Here is a 24910-nt window from a genome sequence, read left to right on the forward strand (position 1 = left end):
TACCAGAGATTTTTTTTTAGGGGGGGCCAGATCCGTATTATGCCCCAGTACTAAAGCCTCTTGATATATGTACACACACACACACACAAAGTGGCGGCTATTTTGCCACTTTTGCCCCTGTACTATGACCTCTAAATGCGTGCCTACCTTGAGAAAATAACTGTCCTTGCCTCCCTCTCCATCCCCAGTTTTGGCACCCAATCGCTGATACTGGTCAGAAGTATTCGGATAGTTCTGAGTTTCGCAAATTAAAAATGTTTTCAAATTTCTGTTATTTTTTTTTATACCAGAACCATTGAACAGCCACGATAATTCTATGTTTTGGAAATAATATATTTAAAAATTAAATTATACAATAAAGAATTCTAAATGTGAGTTAACCCATAGCCCACTACGAAGGATCGTAGCAGTCTATGGTTTACCGAGAGAAAGAGAGATTTTCACCTGGTAGCCAGTATCGGCGATTAGGTGCGAAAACCGGGGGGGCAAGAACAATTTACTTTAGTAGACACAAGTTGAGTATGAATTTTCGTTTTTACGTCCACTTTTATGCACATATAGACTAATTCGGACTGAACCTATAGTTTTAAGTGGGATCCGAAGCACTATGTGTTTCCACAAGGTCTGGGTAGACAAGGCTTAGCATTAAGAGGCCATAGAGCAGGAGCAATAGTGGAAACAGTGAGAGGGAGCAATTGCCTCCCATGACATCTCCAGTCACTGGCACTGCTGATAGCCTTGCATCAATGGTTACATAACTAAACATACCAAATATCGCCGACTGCAGACTTCTGGAAACTGCCTCTCTTCACAACAAACACATTCATAAATTGCATGCCCCTCCCCTAGGTACAAGCCTGGATCATGTTATCTTGCTTTAAAACACATGACTGAATATAAAGCTTACATTTTCTACTTTTTGACCAGCCTATTCGTCCAAAATTACTACTACAGTGACACACTGATTTTATGTTTCCTAAGGCCTAAAGAAAAAAAAATCACTGTGGGAAACCGCAAGTGAAGGGGGTGATGGCACATTTCATTTTGGGGCATAAAATGCATCACGAAGAATTTTAACAATGGAGAAAAAATATAGAATTTTAAATGAAAAAGCAAGACGTGCAATAAAAATCAATTGTGGATTAACACTACCTCTGGTTGGGGGGGGGGGGGGGGGGATGAACACTTTTAGCTGTTGTCCGGTAAATCATGTTAGAGTGCTGAACATTACCTGTAACATAACAGCATAGAATGCAATAACATGCTCATTAATAATAAAAGTACTTAAAAAATACAGGATCCGTTCTGAAAGTATCTGAACTTATTTATTTGCAAACAATTTATTGATGACAATTACAACTGCTGTCAATATTCTTCAATGTAGGCACCTTCAGCCTCAATACAGCGAGTATATAGACTTTTCCACTGTTCAAAGCAGTCCTGGAAAACCTTGACTGACACCCTCTTTAATGCTGCGGTCGTGGCAGCTTGAACCTCTTCAATTGACGCAAAACGCTTCCCCTTGAGCAGCCTTTTGACCTTGGGAAATAAAAAGAAGTCGGCCAGTGTCAAGTCCAGGCTGTAAGGGGGATGAGGCAGCATTGCCACGCGTATGTTGGCCAAAAACTCAACTACCAACAGCGCTGTGTGAGCCGACGCGTTGTCGCGGTGAAGCACCCACCAGTCGGAGATTTCAGACCGGATGCGCTGGACCATCTGTCGGAGACGCTGAAGCACTGTTTTGTAGTAAGCTGCATTCACGGTGGTCCCAGCAGGTACAAACTCTATGTGCACGACCCCCTTTGCATCAAAAAAGTAAAGGAGGATTGTTTTCACCTTTGATTTTGACATCCGGGCCTTCTTTTGACAAGGGGACGTGGGGGTGTGCCATTCTGAACTTTGTCTCTTGCTTTCGAGGTCATAAGCCTCCCGTAGCATGGTTAAAGTCTCCGTAAAGTTTTTTATCAATTTAACACAAAATTTCACAGCGTAGCACTGTTCCGAAGTGCGCTCCATTTTCACCAAATCCATCAACTGCAAATTCTCGACATGATGTTTTTTCCGTGTACACAACACGAGCGATTGCACTTCAACCACTGCTTGCAGGCAACTGAGAGAGGCCTTGATTTGAAGTTTAAGGTCCCCACTGCCACCTGGCACAGCTTACCAGAACCTTCGACCGATTCTCGCGTTGCGCTGCGGACAGTTCGGATACTTTCAGAATGGACCCTGTACTATAAAATGAACTACTTACGATTTGTGAGTATACGTTTTTACAAAAAACAATGTTTCAAGACTCAACTGGTCCCTTCATCAGGTTCACAATCTTGGCAAGTGGAATCACTTCATGGCCACGTGAATTAGAATAAAAGACAAGTAAGGTAATGGTAAAAATTACGGATAAAAAGGTATTTCGTAAAAACTGGACCCTGTACACATAAAACTTCATATTCCCTTCTTTCCCTTGTAAGAACTTCGAATCTAAAAAATGAACCATAAAAAACTTCATCACATTAACACGTTAAAACTCCACATTGTGCCATGCATGATCATATGGCGACTAGTTTGGCTTCTCGCTGAATGCCGGAAGTTGCCAGACTCCTGTCCCCACCCACTTCCCTCCTGCTCCTATCCTCCACTACTACAACATTTTAAACTTAAAATCCTGGATCTCGCAAGTCGCGTTGATTACGGCTGGAGTAACCTTAAAACGGATACTTTTTTCTTTACTGACGTCCCATCTCTTGAACATCTTGATCCATAATTCATCAACATTTCCATCATCCCTATTCAATTTATTATTCCTATCTTTGCAAATAAACACTGCTACATACATGTTTCTACTGATTGGTTTATTTTCAATTTTGACCATCTCTCTTATCCTAATTTTATGCCCTTCCTGAATTACGTGTTCAGACAACCTAGTTCTTGGAGCCCCCTCTCTAATATCATTATTGTGCTCTCCCTATCTAATCCTCATACTTCTTCCAGTTTGTCCTACATATTCCTTGTTACATTCGCACTTGATTTTATATACCCCTTTTTTATTCTCCCCCTCTTTTTCCCCATTCCTTCTATCTTTTTTGTACTCTGTAAAATGCTTTTCAATTGTTCGCAGTGTCCCCATCCCACATTTAATTCCATGTTTATGGAAGAACGAGGTTGCCTGAACACGTAATTGAGGAGGGCATAAAATTAAGAAAAGAGAGGTGGTCAGAATTGAAAATAAACCAATCAGTAGAAACATGTATGAAACGGCGTTTATTTGCAGACAGGAATGATAAATTGAATAGGGATGATGGAAATGATGATGAATTATGGACTAAGATGTTCAAGAGATGGGACATGCGGAAAAAGTATCGGTTTTCAGGTAACTCCGGTCGTAATCAACGCGACTTGCGAGATCCAGGATTTCGAGTTTAAAATGAAATAGTAGTGGGGGATAGGAGCAGGAGGGAAGTAGGCGGGGGCAGGAATATGGCAACTTCCGGCATTCAGCGAGAAGCCAAACCAGTCGCCATATGGTCATGCATGGCACGATGTGGGGTTTTAACGTGTTAATGTGATGAAGTTTTTTATGGCTCATTCTTAGATTCGAAGTTCTTACAAGGGAAAGAAGGGAATATGAAGTTTTATGTGTACTAATTTTTACCATTACCTTACTCCTTGTCTTTTATTCTAATTGACTTGCCCTTGAAGTGATTCCACTCGCCAAGACTGTGAATCTGATGAAGGGACCAGTTGAGTATTGAAACATTATTTTTTTTAAAAAACTTATACTCACAAATCGTAAGTAGTTCATTTTATAGTATTTTTTAAGTACTTTTATTTTATCATCGTGAGTAAGTTGCACATGCCTTAAATATGAATGCTCATTAATGCAAATGGGTCATGTAACAACGAGCTGTGGTAAAATCTGCATCAAACATGGATCGGAGGTTGAATGCTTTGAAGACAAAAGATCAAATGAATGCTCATGACCAGTAACTTAAAACAAATTTCAGGAGGGGAGGGGGATTATAAAAACAGTGTTTTATATATGTAAATACGTATATATAGTGGATGAAAGGAAGGAGGGCTCAAAAGGGCTAAATAACAAAACACAGGGAAGAAGGAAATACCACACACCAGAAAATTTTTAATTTTCAATGCCGAGGGACATATCTTTGATTGCAGATCAAAGAAACATAGAAGAGACAAAAGTGTTGGTTTGACCTGCAAAGTTGCCAGGTCTAGATCAAAGTTATAAATGGTACATAAAAACGTGGTTCCCTCCCATGGTTGCACTTATGGCTGATATGTAGGCCCTCTCCCATTTTTCTATACTGAGGTGTTGGTGGATAGGGGTAAGGGTGAATGATTCCTACCTGGACACAGTCGTGGATGGGGATATTGTGATGGTTGGTATGATTAACAACAGTGATGTCTAGTTTTTGGGTGGAGAAGCAGCGGTGGTTGATTCTGAGGTTGAGAGCTGTGGATGTTTCCCCCACAGGTGTAGGTGGAGGTTGTATTCTGTCTGGAGGTGGGTGAGGTGTTGACCGCTGAGGGCCAGGGAGAATGCAATGAGTGTGACCTGGAGAAGTTTCAATATTGAATGTGCTTGATGAGTTTGATGTGGATGGATGTTTTCAAATGATCTTCTTCAATGTGCACATCTAAGAAGGTGATCTGGCTGGTGGAGTGGTCCAGATGAACTTGATGGAGCTGAAGTGTTGAGTTGGTCCAGGGAAGTGGACAGGGAAGGTTTTTCACATGTCCAGAGGATGAACAATCATTGATAAAATAGAACAAGAGGATATGTTTTAGTGGGTTGGGAACACAGGAACTCTTGTTTGTTTGAGCTTGTCCATGAAAGGTTGGCATAGGATGGTGCCATTCTTGTAACCATGGCTGTCCCATGTTGTTACATGTGAGGACAAGGTAGGCTAGATGGGGCAGGAAAATAGTGCTAGGTTGTGGGGGTTTAGATCTGCAGAGAAAACCTGAAATCCTGGGTTTGATCCCCGAGGTGTATGATTTCCTCAACAATGTCCCTGCATAAAATTGCTCTGAGGCTCATTCATCCTCTAATCAACCCTCAATAATGTGTGGGGCACTATCTGTCTTCCCAGCATGGTGCAATCTATGGGAGATAGGTCAACATTTAAATACACATTCCTATTAGTTTCACAAAATATGATGTCATATGTTGTCACACACCTTTTGTGGATTGTTATCATACTCCTTGCCATCCCAATAATGTTTGTGGCAGCATTCACAGCTGGTGCACTTGCTGGGTGTTCGAGTGCAGTCTCCATTCTTGTACATGATTGTCCCATTTCCTCTCACATGCCTCACTGCTAATCTAAAGAGAAATGCAAAGAAAGATAATGTAAAGAGACGTTCTACCAGCTCTGTAATGTGATTTGTTTGCAGGCATCTAAACAACAAAAACTTATTAAACAAACATAAAATCGATACAAATCTATACTTAGCATTTTTTCAATATTTCCAATATTTATGAAAACAAATTATAACAATCTTGGAAATCTTTATGGCATATGGGTGCCAATCAACATCAGTAACAACCTTCTTCAATTCAATGAAACATACACCTCACTTGCTCCCTTCCCCCATCCAATTCTTACTTTGTAAGAACTAAAGGTACAAATGAGAAATTTGTAAAAATGTTCACTTTTATTACACTTTGTGCGCTGTTAAAGTTTATTTCAAGTCCATTTTATGCTCAAATAGGCTAATCGGGACTGAACCTACAGTTTCAAGTGGATTGGATTGAATTACTTTATTTTACTTTGCTTTTTGCACCACTTACAGCTAATCTGCGAAGATGGGGATGAGTGATGGTATGATGAAATTGGTGAATTAACACACAAACATTCATGCCCAGGCTGGGATTCAAACCCGGGACTCCTGGTGTCTTAGCGTGATGTGCTAAACACTCTGCCATGGGGGCCGGCAGTTTAAAGTGGGATCTGAACCACTGTGCCATGTGCTTCGACCAGGGATCAAACATGGGACTCTCATTACACCGTGGGAGAGACTGTGTGTTTCTTTCAATAGCAAAAAAAAAAAAAAAGTTTGTGTGCATGTTGATTTTCACACACACACACATGCACGCACCCTCTCCTACACACACACATCAACACACTCACTCTTCTTGTCAGTCTGTCTCACAACAGACGAAGGAGTAACAGGCTTGAATATTATTATGAAAAGGATAACAACATAGATTGATATATCAAAATGCAGTCGTTAGTTCTGAAATGGTTTTATATTCCATTGCCGTTAACTGATGATGCAAATTTGGTTTCATTTTCCTGTTACTATAGGTTTCTTCTGCACCTTCCTATGTCATTGATTACACTAGATAATGAATTCATGAAATAAATGACAAGAAGTCAAAGGAACATCCATGACCTACTCAAGAACTCTGATTTTGCAGCATGTTGCACCATTCATGCAGTAAACATAATAATGAAAAAAGTGTCCCATTGAAATAATGTGTACACATCCACAAGCTGATCAATTTTCAGTGGGCTGTGTCCTTCTTCTCAGTGTTTGACCATGTGATAATGCAGTCAAATATTCAAGGTGATAGGTCACATCCCATGAAAATGAAAGCAGGACTCCACTATTTTGTCCTAATTAAATATTTTGCTGTCATTGTTACTCCCTCTCTTTATTATATCAAATACTATATTTTCACATTTTCTTATAGAATTACATGCAGAGGCAATCTCAAAGCTTAGAAGTTAAACACCACTGTGGATACTTACGAGTGACACCACGTACATGCATCTAACTGGGCCTTATTCTTCTGTGGAATCAACACATCCTTTTTCATGTCATACATAACTGTCATACCCTAAAAAACAAAAGCATCTGATTAATTTATGAATCTCTGAACATAGAAACAAAAGAACACCTGGGTGTGCTGATGAAAAAAGTTGACAAATGAACATTATAGTGTTATTTCACACTTTGTGTTTCCGTCAAAAATGAAATATGCATGCCCATAGCAATGGGTTTTACTTTTAAAAAGAAACTGCATATTTAGACACTTACAGTATGTTGCCATTCGTCACCGGACACCCTATACCAGTACGTTAATCTGGTCGCAGCACCACATCAGTATCCTATAGGGCCACCTTTCGCCTCAATGACGTCCGCAACCCTTCGAGGAAGACTTTCCACCAATTTGCGATACGTGTTGACGGGAATTTTACCCCATTCCTCCTGCAAAGCGGCAACCAGCTCAGTGGTGTTTTTTGGGCGACATGGCCTGGCTCTCAAGCGGCGCTCCAACTCGTCCCAAAGGTGTTCAATGGGGTTGATATCTGGACTTTGGGCTGGCCAATCAAGTTTTTGCAAACCCATGTCCTCGAACCACGTGTTGATAATGCCTGCCGTATGACATAGAGCATTGTCATGCTGAAACAGGTATGGGCCAATACCGAATTGTTCCCTCAATGTCAGTAGCGCAGAATTGTCCAGAACTTTTTGGTACACATCGGCATTCATGTTTCTCCAAACTAAAACAAGAGGACCAAGACCAAACCACGAAAAGCAGGACCACACCATGATGCCACCTCTGCCGAATTTCACTGTGGGTACGATACAGCTGTAAACAGCATTCACCAGGCATACACCACACACAAACACACACGTCCATCGGACTGCCACATCTGGTAGCACGATTCATCACTCCATAGGATGGATTTCCATTGTTCGAGAGTCCAATGGTGGTGTTCCTTGCACCACTGTAACCGACTGGTCGCATTGTGGGATGTGATATGCGACTTGTAAACTGCTGTGCGACCATGAAAACCAAGTGAGACGATCTCCCGGCGGACAGTACGATCACTTGCAGCACTACTGGAAGACGATCAAAACTCCTGTGCCACCATCTGTAACGACGCCTTCTGGTTTGACTTCACCACATGTTTCAAGCATTGACGGTCACGATCTGTTAATATTTTCGGTTTACTGGGTCTGGGTCGGCATGTCATGACCCCCTCTCGCTTCCACTTCACGATAACGTAACTCACTGTCGATCGGGGTATCTGAAATTTGTTGGAAATCTCACTGGTCGAATGCCCAAACCTGTGGGCTCCAATGATCTTCCCTCTTTCCGCCTCACTCAGTTCACGTCGTCTGTCCATATTGACTGCTGTAGCTGGTATGAGTGTATTCTCAACCAGCAACGCCTTTTATAGGTTGTATGACATGTGCAGACGATCCCGACCATTTTTTGAGGGGTGTCCAGTGATGAATGGCAACATAGTGTAGTTTAGAAAACTAGGCCATATGCATTGCATGTTAATATCCATAAGAATAATAAGAAAACTGCAGAATTTTCAACTAAATTCAAGGCTATTTATAGATATATCAGATCAGTAAAATTAACTATAATTTTAAAGATTAGAGATCAATGATATACCAATATGCTTACATTAGCCAATACTCACAGAGTACTGTTTAATCTGTTTCATCCCTAGAAAATACACACACACTTGTATAGCTCATGATTTACTACATTTTTGTTCTTCTTCAGTGTGAGCGATTCAAAGTGATGGCTGAAATGAGACTAGGCTTTCAGGAAAGGAAACTCAACTGTTTATGCATATGTAAGCATACATAACTGAAGAGCAAAAACAATTTAGAAAGATAGTCCACCCCCATAGCCGTGCAGTCTAAGGCACCTTGCTTCGGATGGTGACTGCGGGACGGCATGGTTCGATCCCAGGTTCAGTCTCTGGGAATTTTTCGGATTGTGGCAACCCACCATAGTGAGGAAATTGGGGAGCTACGAGTGAGTAGCGTAACCCAGTCTCGAAAATCTTCTATAACGGCTGGGGGTTCGATGTACTGACTGCACGTCACTCCATTACCAGTTGAAGAACTCCACACCTCTAGGTAGGATTGTGGGAGGGAGACTGGCAGTCGGGAGATAGGCCAAGGCCCTATTATATATTATATAATAGGATTATTATATATTATATAGTTCAAAGAGACCTATCGGAGCAGCTCATGGTTACTTGAATTAGAGACAGGATTGAAGCAGATGGAAGTATTCAAGACATCCAGAAGGAACATTTCAGAAGATGAGGACGTCTAAAATTTTCATAAGAGAAAATGAGTTACTACAATGTATGGTCAATTTCTGATAAAATCTATTTGGAAAGAAGCTTATAAAACAGGAATACAAAATCAAGTATTCATTTAATTCAGAAGCATACTAAAGAATTAGGTGAGGGTTTCTTTTCCAGTTAGATGAAACACCTTCCCAGTGCCACTTGATGTGAGTGGCAATCTTGACGAAAATGTGCTGAACACACAGATTGGACAAACAAGTATGCCACTGATCTAGTTCAACCACTGGCTAGTGTGTTGCAGGAAGAACATTATGCTCGAGTGCCATATAGTTCGCACGGATGACGCTAGACAGCGTACGGAATTGAGAGCTTCTTCGTTCGAGCGAATGACGCTTGAAGAGTCAAAACGAGCAGTATACACTCGAAGCCCAGGAGTACACGGGTAACCGTAATTTGTCTGTGGTAGCGGACTCTCAAATATGGATTGTGAAGTAAAAGATGTAGTGAAACTGGAATGGAAGTAAACATAGTCATCATCTCAATGTAAAGATGTAGTTTAGTCTACCTTACCAATACAGTGATAAATGAAAATGAAACAGATGATTGTGGGCTGAAACTGCCAGGATGGATATTCTACGTACATGTGTCTACAATTATTGTCACATTAAAATGATATTTCACTGTAAACGCTAGAGCATGGTAGACTCGGAATGATTACGAATGAGCGAAAGTGGTTCCATGCAGTACTCTAGTGAAGACTCATTTCACGATAAATGTTTATGGTACTAAGCGGCTACAACAAATTGATTGAAATCAGCCAATAGAGAGAAAGCACCATACGCACATAACAAATAAAACTTGATTCAAGAGTTTAATTACTTTTATAGACTAGTTTTATACAAACTAGTTCAATTATTCAGAATTTGGTGTAAGATATGAAACTTTAACCATGGTGATGCTCCATGAAAAATTTGAAGGAGAATCTCTCGAATTATTTTCTACAGACATTATAAACAATGATGCACTTTTTGCCCACTATGTTTTTTAAATTATGATTTCTCTAGTACAACCTAGTGTAGATCTGAAAATAATATTAACCCCTTCCCTGCGGCGACATTGAAGGGAAGTGCTTTCAAAAAGAAATCATCTCTATATAGATGCAACTGCAAAATCGTTTCATCATAAATAATGTAAAAAATAACAATACAAAGATTTACCGCATAATAAAGCTAAGGAAAACAATGTATACATAGACTCTGCCGCAAATTGTAAAACGTAGAAACACACTCATTATATATTTTTTTTCAGGAACCGACAAAGCATTAGGAATGGATTGTTTGCGCAAAAAGACTAATAAAAGCACAATAAAGCAATGTCTATAAAAATGACTTGCCGCAATACGACAACCATTAATTTTGAAATACTGTCCATATGTAGATGCTCTGCAAAAAATACTATTTTTAGAGAGTGTGTATATAGATCCACACCAGTTAATGGGTTAACTCAGTCCTATCTTAAATACCAACAGTTCAAAACATGGAACAATGTTGGCCAGACTAAAATCAGAATGCTAGTCTTATTATTATACTCACATATAAAGGCAATGTGTATAATCTGTTCTCCTTCAACGCTCCATACTGCTTGGTAGCGAGAGAGTAGAAGAGTCCTCCCGGACGAAGCCACTCAGTAGAAACGGAATATATGCTCAAAGCATCACACGTCAAACAGCGGTACAACCTTCTCTCTTCCACAGCCTTCTGCGTAGCTATCAACACCATTGCAGGGTTCACACCAACCATTCCTGAGGTATACCAAACATGTTGTAAATATCAACACAACATTATATCAGGGTGTCTACTAGTCATGAAAGTCAAAAAAATGTAAAGAAATCAACAGGTAGGTCAGGAAGTTAATAAAGTGTGGTCAAGAATTTTTGCTATCACAATGACTGATTGATTTAGTTTATTTTACTTCTCTTTTATCCCCTTTGGCTAATCACGAAGATGAGGATGAATGATGGTAAGGGATGAAGGGACAATCACAACTATATAGGGACCACAACACAAGCCCCACATACGATTATACTGGTTGTGATTCCAGACGTCAGAGCCTTACTAGTCTGCCAAATGCAGTCCAGGATGCATTAATTGATAAAGCAAGTCTAATTCTCTTGTTAAATACTTTTTCATCTTAATTGGCCTTTTGGTATGGATTTTTCATTAAATAAATATTTAATTTCTTATTTGCTAATTTCCAACTTTACCTAAGTAGGGGTCGAATAAATGACAATTCTGAAAAACTAAAAAAGGTCCAGAAAAAGCAATGAAAAATTCAAGAATTTTGGATTTGTTATTTTGATAGATACCCTGTATATGCACAGACACCGATAAAAACATGCAGTGCCTCAATGATGATTTCGAATAAAGTTCATTTTGTTTCTTTCTCGGTATTGCTTTGCTGCCACTACTCTTGGCTAATTGTAGTAAAGTAAATAAATGAGAATTACAGACAACAGCTTAAGATTAAACAACTGTCACTGATATGGCTTCCTGAAGTTGTTCAGAGACAACATGTGACTGATAACAAGTGTGCTGATTAGGAAACTGATACACAAAAATATAAATTCGCCAGACCAACGCTACATTTCAGACTGTTACACTGAATACAATTACTGCAAATAATGGTCTGGATTTTATCTTAGCAAAGTTAGAGCCAATAATTTTTGCCTGCAGACAGCATAGATATTTCCTGGATATGTTTCATTCAGCTAATTTTCAGGTGTAAACAACTGCTATATTATTTCAATAATTAACAGACAATTACTGTTAACGTGATCAATAGGGTCACATACTTATGGTGAATAAAAGGTAAAGGTTTGAGTACAAAAATTGGGCATATTTCATGATCAAAAGTAGTTACCATATAAAATGGCATTTCGGTGTTAAAATGCCCTAAATTTGATTTAAAAACTACACTTATTGTACAATTAAGTTTATTCCAGTGTCAAGAAATCTATATTCGCTTCTCAAATATTTATTGCAAAATTAATCACTTTTCTGTGAATTGCATATTTTCCAGAATAACTTAGTTTTCAGAAAGTGTTACATTAGAATTAAACTCTAAATGTCATCTTTATGAGTTAATTTCACGTTTTGCAGTTCAGTTTGCATCATTTCGTGACAAAACATGGTAGAAAAATTCACCTCACACCTTTCAGAAACATGAAAAATTTACAGAAGAATAAGTAATGCAAGTGAATAGCATTTACATACCTATATAACTGGTTCCAGCACATGTTCATTATTTTAAAGCAATATTGCACTGTTGTGTACAAGAAATTTTGTGTTTCCAAGTTGCTAATTTGAAAGTTTTCTCTGATTAATTTTGAAGGCTCACTGCCTCCTTCGTTCACTGAGGATGCTGTATCCTCAGTGAATGAAAGCAGTAAGTCTTCAAAATTAATCGAAAAAAAAAAATCAAGTTAGCAACGCAGAATAGTCCAGGGGGTTTGTAATTTGTAATCCCGTGGATTTTTGAATGAAGGGAATATATGACTACCGGTAATACGTTTCTAGTGTGGTACACAATAACGTACTACCGGGTGTTTTGCCCGCAATTGTGGCAGAAGGCCTGTGTGACGTCATAAATCCAAGCTATCTACCGCTTCGTGCACTCACTAAGAAAATCCATCATAACTCCTTTAATAGTGGTTTTGGAAATTTTTTTATACATACATGTTTTGTTTAGAATTGAAAAAGAAACAAAATTGATTCTTACAGTTTTTTTCATATCTTGCACTGTTATGGAGATATATCTAGTGAAACTATTTCATGCCCTTTTCTGCAAGGATTCTATCCATATTTTACACTTTACTTGACATTCTGGCATATAAAGGGGGAAAATTACTGACTGTAATATTTTGTTGATGCCTACTAATGTGGCGTATTGCCTGTGACATCATACATCCAAGATGGCTGCCTCTACAGACATTAACAAACAAAAACGACCGTATCTCCTTAACTCTTTTAGGAGTAGTTTTGACCAATTGTAAGTTTGTTGGGTTCTTACATGAAGCGAAGACATGTGTATGGAGGATGCTTTCATTTGGAGGCATGCATGCCATCATGTATTACTACAGGTGTTTTGCTGGATAATGTGTCACAGACCATACATGACTTCCCAAATCCAAGATGGCAACTTGGATGTTCTGCACATGAAATACTGTCCATAACCTGATTTAGAGTTCTATCATCTCATTTTCCACAGGCATTTTGTGTTAATAAATAACAAGTGAAAATTTTAATTATCATCATCATTACTATTATTATAAATATTACAGTAAAGGAGTAATAACATCACCTGTGAATTCCGCATTGTTGTCTTGAAATTTAAGCAGCTCACCTGTCATCAAGATTGAGTGTGGTTGTAATCATTTGGGAAATATCATGTCATAAATATAGTTTGTCACTTTATTCAAATTCCTCGTCACTCTGATCTGATTCTGTCCTGCAAGTCATTGTTTTCACTTTTCTTCATCTGCACTTCAAACACACAGTTCAGTACGTCGCAGGGACTGATCTCGGCATATGCATGAAAATTTCCTCTTTTCGCAACCACATATATCAACTGTAATCTTCTCTGAAGTTTTAGGTAGTGCGAATATGACAAGAATGATCTTTTTGTCATCCTCATTTTCTTCTTTCTCCATTCAACAGCCTATTGGGTTGGTTAGATTTAGATGTTTCTCTTCTGCTTTTACACTCCAATACTTGGAAGTAACTCCTCCTGGTGAAAGGTGTGAGGGTCATTTTGGCAGCAGCGTTCACAATATATTAATGATATCCCAGTTTGCGTTTGTACTTGCAATGAAGGCAAAAAATTGGTGTTGAACGCATTTGATGGCGCACAAGATGTGCTTGAAACTCTTGCAAGTCTTGGTTCTCCTGGGTTCGATGAACAAGATAACAGAATGAAAGAATATATGAAAGGAGAATCACAAACACATATGGGCAGCACACAACTGAAATCTCATGGATCCAGACGCCAGAGCATTGATTGATTGATTGAGTTGGTGTTCTATTTAAGTCCACTTTATGCACAGTAAGGCTAATTGGGACTGGACCTACAATTTAAAGTCTGATTTGAACCGCCATATGTGCCTCCACCAGGTAACGAACTTGGGACCCCTTGATTACAAGGTGACGACAATACCACTGTGCCATCGGGGAGGCCTTAGACGTCAGAGCACTGTTAGTCTGCAAGATGAAGTCCAGGGTGTGTTTTGTGCAAGTGAGGTTGATATTTGGGTGTCTCTTACACCCTGAATATGATGACAGGATTTTGCATGACACCAAAATCAAATATTTCGGCAAATTACGATGGTATCTGTTCGCGGAAAAGGATGCTCAAGGGTCACGTCTTGCTCAATCCAATGTTCCCCTCACACTTTTTATCAGAAGGAGTTATTTTCAAGTAGGAGTCAAATAAAAGCAGAAAAGGATCATCCAAATCTACCCATCTCAATAGGCTGCTGATTGGAAAAGAGAATATGAGGATGACAAGAAGATCATTCCTGTCATATTGTCACTGCCTAGAGCTCCAGAGAATGTTGAATGAGGAAGCCACAGGCGAAGTCATATAGTATATTGTATAGTAAGATAATCTGTGTAAAAATACTGTAGGCTTAAGTGTAACCCTACTTCAAATAATAAATAATAATAATAATTACTCCTCTACCATAATACGGCAGTGTCCAAAAAGTATAAAAATGGAAGGGGGAGATCTGCACGATCACCATATATAATCAACAAGGAGTGTAACTCACCTCACGCTCATAGGCAACAGTAATGCTGGTGTCAAATAGGCCCGTGATTGAAAGGTAAACAAAACACAACATATCAGAACAAGAGTGCCTCATTCTGTATTGAACGCTTATTGTGATTGGAGGACAATCTCTTGGTAAAGTGTTCAATGTACAGTAAGAACATGGCACAAAGATGACAGCGAAGAATCATCAGACGTCTGGAAGCAGGTCAAACACAGACTGAAGTCACGGCAACGTTGACTGCGCCACAGTCATTTCCAGGCTTTGGCGACATTTCCAAGACACAGTAGATGTTCATGGTAGGCCAGAACAAGGATGTCAACGAGTAGCAATGCCACAACAGGGCCGATATCTGGCTTTAACTGCACGAAGAAACCGGGCGATGCCTGTAAGATAACTGTCCTCAAAGCTTGCAGCCACCTCAGGGGTTAGAGTTTCTCTCGCCAAACTGTGTACCGGAGACTCAGGACAGCTGGTCTCTATGTGTATCCCGCTTGATCCAGTGCACAGAAGGCTCCGCATACAGGAGTCAGCATCATCGAAATTAAACCCTGAACGAACGGAGGAACGTGCTCTTTCACAGATCAGTTGAGTTTCAGTTTGCAAAATGATTCCCATCACACATTCATCTAGAGAGAACCTAGATCACAATTTAATCCAAGGAATATCGTGGGAAGGGATCATTTTGGTTGATATGGAATACTGGTATGGGAGCTGGAGGTTCTCTTACTGCCCAGAGGCACAGAAACGAGGTACTCCAACAACATGTGCGACTTCCCAGAGGCGCAGTCGGCTCAGATTTCAACTTCAAGGATGAAAAGATGATGATAATACATGTGTGCATCGAACCAAATTCGTGGATGACTTTCTTGAAAGTGAATAAATCCACCGCATGGACTGGCCACCAAGGTCCCCAGACATAAATCCTGTAGTGTCTTAAGGAGACGAGTTAGCTCGCGATCCTCCACCAAAGACACATTTCCAGAGCTACGCACTCCTCTTCATTGGAAATGGAACCAGCTGCCTGTAGAACTCTTGAATCTTGTAAATAGCCTGATACGTCGTTGCAAGGTTGTGTAGCTGTTAGGGGTAACTTCACCCCATACAAGTCTCTTTTTTCATCAAGGAAGTATCTTCTATTTTCCTATATTTTTCATGTGTGTCATTGCGCTAAAAACATTTGTTAATTTCATGCATTCTAATCTATTGTATACCATATAAAGTTTTAATTAATTTTCACTATGTTTTATGCAGTTCTGTCACTTTATTAATAAAACATTTTCTCATACCTTAGTTATGCTTAACTTTTGGACATTACTGTAGTTGTAAAGATTACAATAATATTTTTCACTATTTAATTATTAACAGAAAATGCCTCTGGAAAATGTGATAATCGAACTCTAAATCAGGTTATGGACAGTATATCATGTGCAGAACCTCCAAGGTGGCCATCTTGGATTTTGGACGTCATGTATGGTTTCTGACACATTGTAATACATGATTGCATGCCTCCAAATGAAAGCATTCTCCCTACACATGATTTCCCTTCATGTAAAAACCCAACAAACTTACAATTGGTCAAAACTACTCCTAAAGGAGTAAAGGAGATATGGTCATTTTTGTTTGTTAATGTCTGCAGAGGCAGCCATCTTGGATGTATGATGTCACACAGGCAATACGCCACAATAGTAGGCATCAACAACAAAATATCACAGGCAGTTATTTACTCTCTTTATATGCCAGAATGTCAAGTAAAGTGTAAAATATGGATAGAATCCTTGCAGAAAAGGGCATGAAATAGTTTCACTAGATATATCTCCATAACAGTGCAAGATATGAAAAAAACTGTAAGAATCAATTTTGTTCCTTTTACAATTCTGAACAAAACATGTATATATAAAAAAATTTCCAAAACCACTATTAAAGGAGTTATGATGGATTTTCTTAGTGAGTGCACGAAGCAGTAGCCATCTTGGATTTATGACGTCACACAGGCCTTCTGTCACAATTGCGGGCAAAACACCCGGTAGTACGTTATTGTGTACCACACTATTGTGTACCACACTAGAAACGTATTACCGGTAGTCATATATTTCCTTCATTCAAAAACCCACGGACTATAGAAATATTGACATATGCCCCTGGACTAGAACACGAAATATTACAATAGTAATACCATGTTTACCGCATCCATCATGAATATTGCAGTTTTCTGCAGGTGATAACAAAGATAATAGATATGTTGTTGGGGGGGATCAAGTATTGGTTTTGATTTTCTTTTTACTTTCTTCTCTCTTCTCCTTATTTAGTTAATAGATGTAAAAGTCTATGTTGTATTACAGATTTCTTGTTAACCAATAAGTTTGAAAATAAAATTTGTGTGTGTATTATTTATACAAAAGCAAGAAATAAAATCAACCTGTAACCACCGGAAGATCACATCCATCATCATTTGTTTATCACTGTAAGAAATCTGTTAAAAACCTGGATGTATTGTGTTTTAACCTCTTAACTGGGTAATTTCCTCGTCGAAAGCCCAATCTGCCCTGGGAATTTTTGTTGATAAATTGATGAATTTCGTAAACCAATATTTGAGTTAATATTTCTGTGCTCCATGGCATACCATTTAGGTATTGTTTATTCTTTTATTGGTCCTTCTTGTACATTTTACAATATGCGAGATTTACAACTACAATATATCTCGGATTTCCTCAGCAGGAAAAACACGCTGTCGCTTCCGATTTGCCTGAGCCATTATTGCATACGCGATAGAACTGAACGCCGGGCTATGTTCGTTGCTTCCCGCTAACTCTAACGGTTACAACAGTCTGGAAGTCAGAGCCATCTGGTGAAACAAAGAAGAAAGTAATTGTACGAAGTATCTCGTCATACACAACAGATATCAGCAGTAAGAACATGAGAATGTAGTATCCCGTCATGCCCATTATAAATCAGTAGAGCCAGAACGGAGTATTACGTCATACCCAGTTAAGAGGTTAAAAAATAGTATGTGCTAGAAATGTCCTCCTCCATGGCAGTGTGGTCTAAGGTGCTGTGCTTTGGACTCAGACTGCAGGATGGCATGGGTTCGAGTCTGCCTGGATTCTCTACCTGTGTATAGGACTGGTGGCAACCCACCATCATTTTCATGTGTTACATACATAAGTTTCTCAAAACCTAAGAGTACATTCAATTGATTAATACAATTAATAGACAAAAATCAAAATGAAACATAACTGCAACATGTCAGTTATGCATCATGTAGGAAAAAAACAAACTGAAATGAAATAAATGAAAATAAAACTCACCAGTTCTTTTGTAATGATAATGATGGACATCAGCTACCAACGCAGGATGAACTGAAAACTTCTGGTAGAAGAGATCATCCATTGCTTCTGCCAGCTTCAGAATGTATGGGTCTCCCAGGCACTTGATCCCTCCGATGACAACATATCCCTCACGATCAAACTCCATATATAAATTCATGAATTGCTGGGGTATTCCCCACACTTTAGGCAGCATCGATCGAGGGAGACGCGGAAGGTCATCTGCAACCATATTGAGAACCATTTAACATTTTGCAAAATGAATTTAGATAAAAGAAACAACACAAATGCCTGCAAAAATTAAGTAGATGACAAGCGAAGATGTACATTAGGGAGTTACAAAAATGCTTAGATCCTTTTCTGTTTATTTACCTATACTCCCACAGAGACTTCTATTGATTTTTGATTTGATTTAGTTTATTTTACTTCGTGTTTTGTGCCTCTTGGCTAATTTGCGAAGATGGGGATGAGTGATGAAATGATGAAATTGATGAATGGACATTCACAAACAACCAAGCCCGACCGGGATTTGAACCTGGGACCCTTGGCGTCACAGAGACTTCTAATTGTCAAGTTTCCCTCCTCCTGTTGAATAGCAAGTCAGTAAGTAAGAACTGTGTGCTGGGTGTTCAAGATCCAAGCATCACATTTCATTTGTTCCATGATAGAAAACTTTTCAATTACTGGCACCTGTAACTGGATACGAACCAAGTTACAACAAAGTTTAGTCGCACACTCCTGTTGAGTGTTTGTCTCATGACCTTGTCACAAATGGACCATATTAGTGTGACATCACGCTGGGAGATTGAGTCGAAACAAAGCAGTCATGTGTTTTTCTCCTATTCTAAGATACTGAATTTTCCATCAGAAGGGGTAGATTTAAGAAATGTGACAGCAGTTACGAAACAAAATTGTGATGCATATCGTACATCAATGTAACAATCAGATTTTGGAGAATACGTCTATATATAAGAAACTTTACTGATGAGAACGTAAAGAATAAACGGAATAGGAAATCAAGTAAAGCAAATGCTCCTAACGGCGTTTGATTAAGAATCATGCTGCATTCACATGAGGCTACTGGTTTCCCATCATCCACAGCAGCAGTATGACTGCACTTGAGGTCGGCTGAGCTTTGGCTGTGCTTGGAACTGGAATATCTAGATTTTTTAATAAAAAGCATGATTTCCTTGCTTCGGTTATTCTTTACCTTATTCTCTGTAAGGTATGTGTGATATCTAGAAGTTTTCTCCAAAATCTCACCTTTACATTGTGAATGATATACATCACAATTTTGTTTCACAACTGGTCACATTCACTGAAGCTACCCCTTCTGATGGAAAATCCAATGACTTTGAATAGGAGAAAAACACATGACTGTTTTGTTTGGACTCAAATCTTGCTCTGTTGTCCCGTGACAACACCACTATGGCCCATTCAAGTTCAAATCCTGTTGGAGTATGTGTTTCTTTGGTCTTCAATTTCATCTAATCATCATTCGTCCTCATCATCACAATTAGCAAAAGGTGGCAGAAAAATTATGCTCAATAACAAAAATACAAAGGAACATGTTGTATGTGATGATTGTCCTACATTATGTTTGTTTATTTCTCAAAGAACTTAGTGTGAAAAATTGCTATAGTTGTTCTGTGTTTCAGTTTTGTCAATTCAACATCCAAATTAGTATAACCCTTGTAGATGGGTTCCTTCTGGATCATGTGCAGACTTCCAACAGATACCTCTTCCTGACTTCTATGTACTAATCTCCATGCCTTCTTGTTTCCTCTTGCCAATATCAACTGGCTCCTTACTTCCCATTGGAGTCCAGTGGTCACAATCTTTTTGGATCCACTCCCCAAATGCCTTGTGGGAAGAGAATTTGGACATCCCCCCCTTTTCAAATAATGAAGTGTGTGCCTCTGGAGGTGTTTATCATGTGTGACAATATTTGTAATGTAAAACCAGGTTCATTATGCAGGATATTTTCCAGCCTATGCACATGTTCCTTATGTTGGACATTCATTTTGTGAGGTATTTGTTATGCAAGAAACCACCAATTTCCTGATAAATATATAAACAAAAAGAAAATGCAGTTTGAATCTAATTTCATGCAAAAATAATTTCAATAAAGAAATAAATTACATCACACATTTAGCATCCATTAATGGTTGCAACAAGGCTGAATTACAAACACTTGTGTCAGTCATGAAACTTAAAAATTAAAATGAACATGTATTGGTACAATTATTATTTTTACGTAAGTGGATTGATACATGCAGGGAAATATTACATAAACATAAAAATGACAATAAAATCATGAAAGAAAATGAAGCATGCCAGTGTTATGTGGGTGACATTTTAAGGTTCTAGACTTGAGATTGGATCAAGATATCATAAGGAACTGCTTTCATAGAATTATGAAGTACTTCGTGGTGCATGCTAGCAAATGAAAAAAAAAATCCATGATGGCATAGGCCGAATGCATGAAGCCATTAAAAATTTAGCATATTTTGATTTCCATTTGTCTGTGAAGAATATAGGCTGCAGATGTTAGTAACTTCTATTGGTGAAATATGTAAATTACATGCATTTACAAACATATAAGCCTTAATGCAATTAAAAACAATAATAATTTCCATATTAATTCATTTTGTTATTAACATGGAGTAGGACCACTTTTCATGGAATTTTCCAAACAGTATTTGCAATAACGTATTGAAATAAACCCATTCACAGAGAAACTAAGCTTGAACTGTGGAAAGCAATGAATTAATATTACCAAAATGCTGTCAGACTAAACAAAAAAAGTTTTTGTTTGTCTTCTTCATATTTATTCACTAGTTTGAATTCTAATAATTATTACACAATAATGCTCAAGTATTCTACTGCTCACAAGCAACTAATTGAAACAAGCTTAAAACCCTGAAGAGCAGATAAGGTATTTGTCCCCCCCCCCCAAAAAAAACAACATATACTTACACTGCCTTACTCCAACCAATGGAATGTAGTGATTCCTGCCACAACTGCTCCAAGCTAAGCAAATTGGTTTGTTTAGCTCCCCATTCTTCCCCCGACATTCCTCTGCAGGGACTAAACCAGGCACAAACAGGGCTGAAAGAACATTACCAGAATTAGCCAAATAAATGTCAATGAGCTGCTGAAAGCCAAACCAAGGGGAAAATTCGCAGGCCAAACAATTATTGGAGTGGAAGAAAATGTGTGTAATTAATGCATATTTAATTAACTGGAAATGAAATACTCACTTGCACACTAGATAGAAAATATGAAGAGTACAGGAGCATTGGTAGCACTGTTACAGTAAGGATTCAATAGATTAATTTGTACTCTATCTTTATTGGCCTACATAGATATATCAGAGTATTGCTATCTTTACCGATCTGATATATCCATAAACAGGGAATTGATTTATACGTAGTAAATTTCTTTTGCTAAATATGTTTTCACCAAAATTTAGAGTTAAATATGGACTTAAAATTTTAAGCATTTACATTTTTAATAATATAAGACACTACACAAGCTACATAAAATACAGTCTCGGCATTTGTAACTAATACAGTGACTGTCTTGAAGAGGAACCAGAAGCGAATCTCATAAGTGTACCAAAATATCATTGTTTCTGGTGCTGCTGTTGGGCACACAACTAGTAACGAGGGGTTAGCAATGGGCTGCTCGACTTGGGACTCTCTTCCAATGTTGCAAAAATAATGTTTGTAACAAGCAGGATCTGATGCTTCGAGTCTTTATTCTCTATTGCTCACAACGATTTTAAATAAACAGGAATTTCAAATGTTTTACAACATCATAAACAAACAGTTGAGAGGTGTAAAATTTGAAAAAATATTGTTCGGATGACAGAAAACTTGTAACTAATGCAATTGGAGGGTATAAAAAAGGTAGTTTGTTTAATGCCACTTCTAGTTTTGCAAGTTATCCACAAAAAATTCACCCAATTCTTTTGGTAACAAGGTGACATTTAGTTATTGCACAAATATGGAGTACATTTGAGAAATGTTCCAAAATATGGAAATAACATGTAAAAATAACTAAAATATAAAATATAAAATAAAAAAAATAATTTCTCGAGTCTAAATGCCATGGTGCGCAAAGATAATGTAAAATATAACTGATTTCAGCTTCATACATAAATATGTATTTACATATATAAACCCGTTCCATGTCCATAGGTAACCTGGATGTAGTGCAAAATTTTGATATTTTGTATTTATTTGAATTTATAGGTAATCAGAGATTTCCAAAATCTCGATTGTGAGTGACAAACAGAAGTATTTTCAGTGGCTTATGAAAGGTTTTGTATACAGGGTGTCCCAGAAATAGGTGGCATAACTTCAGGAGCATGTTCCTTACATGTAAACAATGAAAAAAGTTTATATGAACATAGGTCCGGAAATATTTGGTTTCCGAGTTATAGGCTGTCATAACATGTGCTCACTGGAATTTGTCTATCTTCCACAGGTGGTTTCCTGTTAACAGAACCAGCTATTCAGTGTGGATACCTTTCATGGTACAAATGACGGGTCTCTACAGCATTGACATCTGCCAAACCATACATGAAGTGCATATCTGCTGGTTCCTGATTGGTGTACATGTTCTCAACAAGCCCCACTCAGCATGTACCACTCATCAAATATCTGGTTGTGTTACAGAAAACCACCTGTGGAAGATAGACAAATTCCAGTGAGAACATGTTATGACAGCCTATAACTCTGAAACCAAACATTTCCGGACCTACGTTCATATAACTTTTTTCGTTGTTTACATGTAAGGAACACACTCCTGAAGTTATGCCACATATTTCTGGGGCATCCTGTATATATGAGGGATGACCGGGAAAAATAATAATACAAATCCTGTAAATTCCAGTAGGAATTTATTAGACGAATACAAACAGACTCACATGAAAGGACACTTCATACACTACTTCTAAACAGTCCCTTCCCTGTTAAAGCATTTATTCCAGCACTACACGAGGTTCATGATGCCTGTCTCATAGAACTCGGGGTCCCGTTGTCAGGGCCCAACCCTTACGCCAGGTGGGTTTTGTGTAGCATGTGCTCAATCATCGAGCATTCTTACCGGAGCTTGCTCCGAGCGATAACCATCTCTTTGCTCCTTTAAAGAAGTATCTCAGAGGATGCTGGTTTCACTCGGATGATGTCAAGCACGAAGCAAGGGTTGGGCTACGACAATAGGACCCGGAGTTTTATGAGACAGCCATCATGAACCTCATGTAGCGCTGGGATAAATGTCAGAACCGGGGAGGGACTATGTTGAGAAATAGTGTATGAAGTAACATTTCACGTGAGTCCATTTGTTTTTGTCTAATAAATACCTACTACAATTTGTAGGCTTTCTATTCTTCTTTTTTTTTAATCATCCCTAGTACACTGTATGTGATGCCAGTGATGCTGAGGGAAACCGTTGCAACTTCTTGCTGACTGTACTCCCACTCCCACCAGTCTGGTCAATATTTATAGAAGTAATAATAGTATTATTACTTCTAGAATAATAATAACCTTCAAATACACTAGAATAGTTCCCAGCGTCACCTTGACAAAAAGCCAGTAAAAATAATGAACCTTAAGGCAAGGCTGTTTGATTTAAATTGTGATTTCATTTATATCACTATAATTTTTAAAAAATCACTAAGAAAATAATTTATACAATAATGTACATAAATAATTTGTAGATATCAGAATCAGTTTTGGTGAAAGTATGTTACTTTCGTAATCACTTGATGGTGTTTATTAGGCTCTTACATAATAAACATTTTCAAAGGAAAAGTGTGGGAACAAAATACATGTACTGATGGGGTGAAGCTCATAGGAAAGGAAAATATAATATGTCAACTCTAAACACACTAAATTTCTGTTGCTTTAAAACTCAATATTTTTCATAGACAAAAGTAGTAAATATTTTTTGTAAAATAATATACAAAATACTAATCATGTTAAACTGTAAATAGTGTTATCATCATTAAACTCTAAATAAACATGGCAGCTGATAATATTTTTAAAAAAATCGTCAAAATTCAGCTACAAAGATTAAAAAAAAATTAAGTTTCAATTATATAGTATATCCAAAATATTTTATTTTTACTGGAAGAAACGTTACTGAAATTATTATATAGTTTCAAAGTAGCAGTCGCAGATTACAAATAAAATTCTTCATGCTTCTCCATTGAAAATGGGTGTATGATTGTTGATTGTCCATCCAAAGGTTTTGAATAGGTATGGAACATCTGTATCTGCAGGCAAATATAGGTATATTGATTTGACAGCATAATTATCAATAACTTTACAAATTCGATTTATCTGTAAATAGATTGTAATTTAGTGCAAAATTCTGTCATTTTGGTACTATAATTACAAATAATAAACATTTAATTCATATGCCTTGGTTTTGCAAAGTGTGTGTCTAAATAGACAATTCTCTCCAAAGGCAAAAATCCATCCCAGTAACCTGTTTATGTATATTATTTAATTATAAAAGCCAGTGGCGATGCTACATAAAGGGCAACTAGGGCACTGCCCCACAACAATTTTAACATAAAAAGTTCATCTGAAGAGACGATCGGTATATACGCGTAAATATTTTTTTTGTTTTTTCCCTCAACCCCTACG

At 38.0% G+C, this 24910-nt stretch overlaps 1 protein-coding gene across 2 annotated transcripts in view; it reads right to left on the reverse strand.

The window, feature by feature from the left end:
- Positions 1–24910, reverse strand: part of LOC146000467 (deubiquitinating protein VCPIP1-like) — a 77814-nt gene that overhangs the window by 26353 nt on the left and 26551 nt on the right. For both annotated transcript variants that reach the window (XM_083138127.1, XM_083138128.1), the window contains exons 5-9: positions 21228–21359; positions 18231–18470; positions 10691–10899; positions 6780–6868; positions 5203–5347 (exon numbers count right to left, since the gene is read on the reverse strand). In XM_083138127.1, coding sequence (XP_082994253.1) covers positions 5203–5347; positions 6780–6868; positions 10691–10899; positions 18231–18470; positions 21228–21359 — 815 coding nt within the window. The remainder of the gene's footprint in view (positions 1–5202; positions 5348–6779; positions 6869–10690; positions 10900–18230; positions 18471–21227; positions 21360–24910) is intronic.

Source organism: Lepisma saccharinum, chromosome 16 (assembly GCF_977018435.1).
Source record: "Lepisma saccharinum chromosome 16, izLepSacc3.1, whole genome shotgun sequence".
NCBI lineage: Eukaryota > Metazoa > Arthropoda > Insecta > Zygentoma > Lepismatidae > Lepisma > Lepisma saccharinum.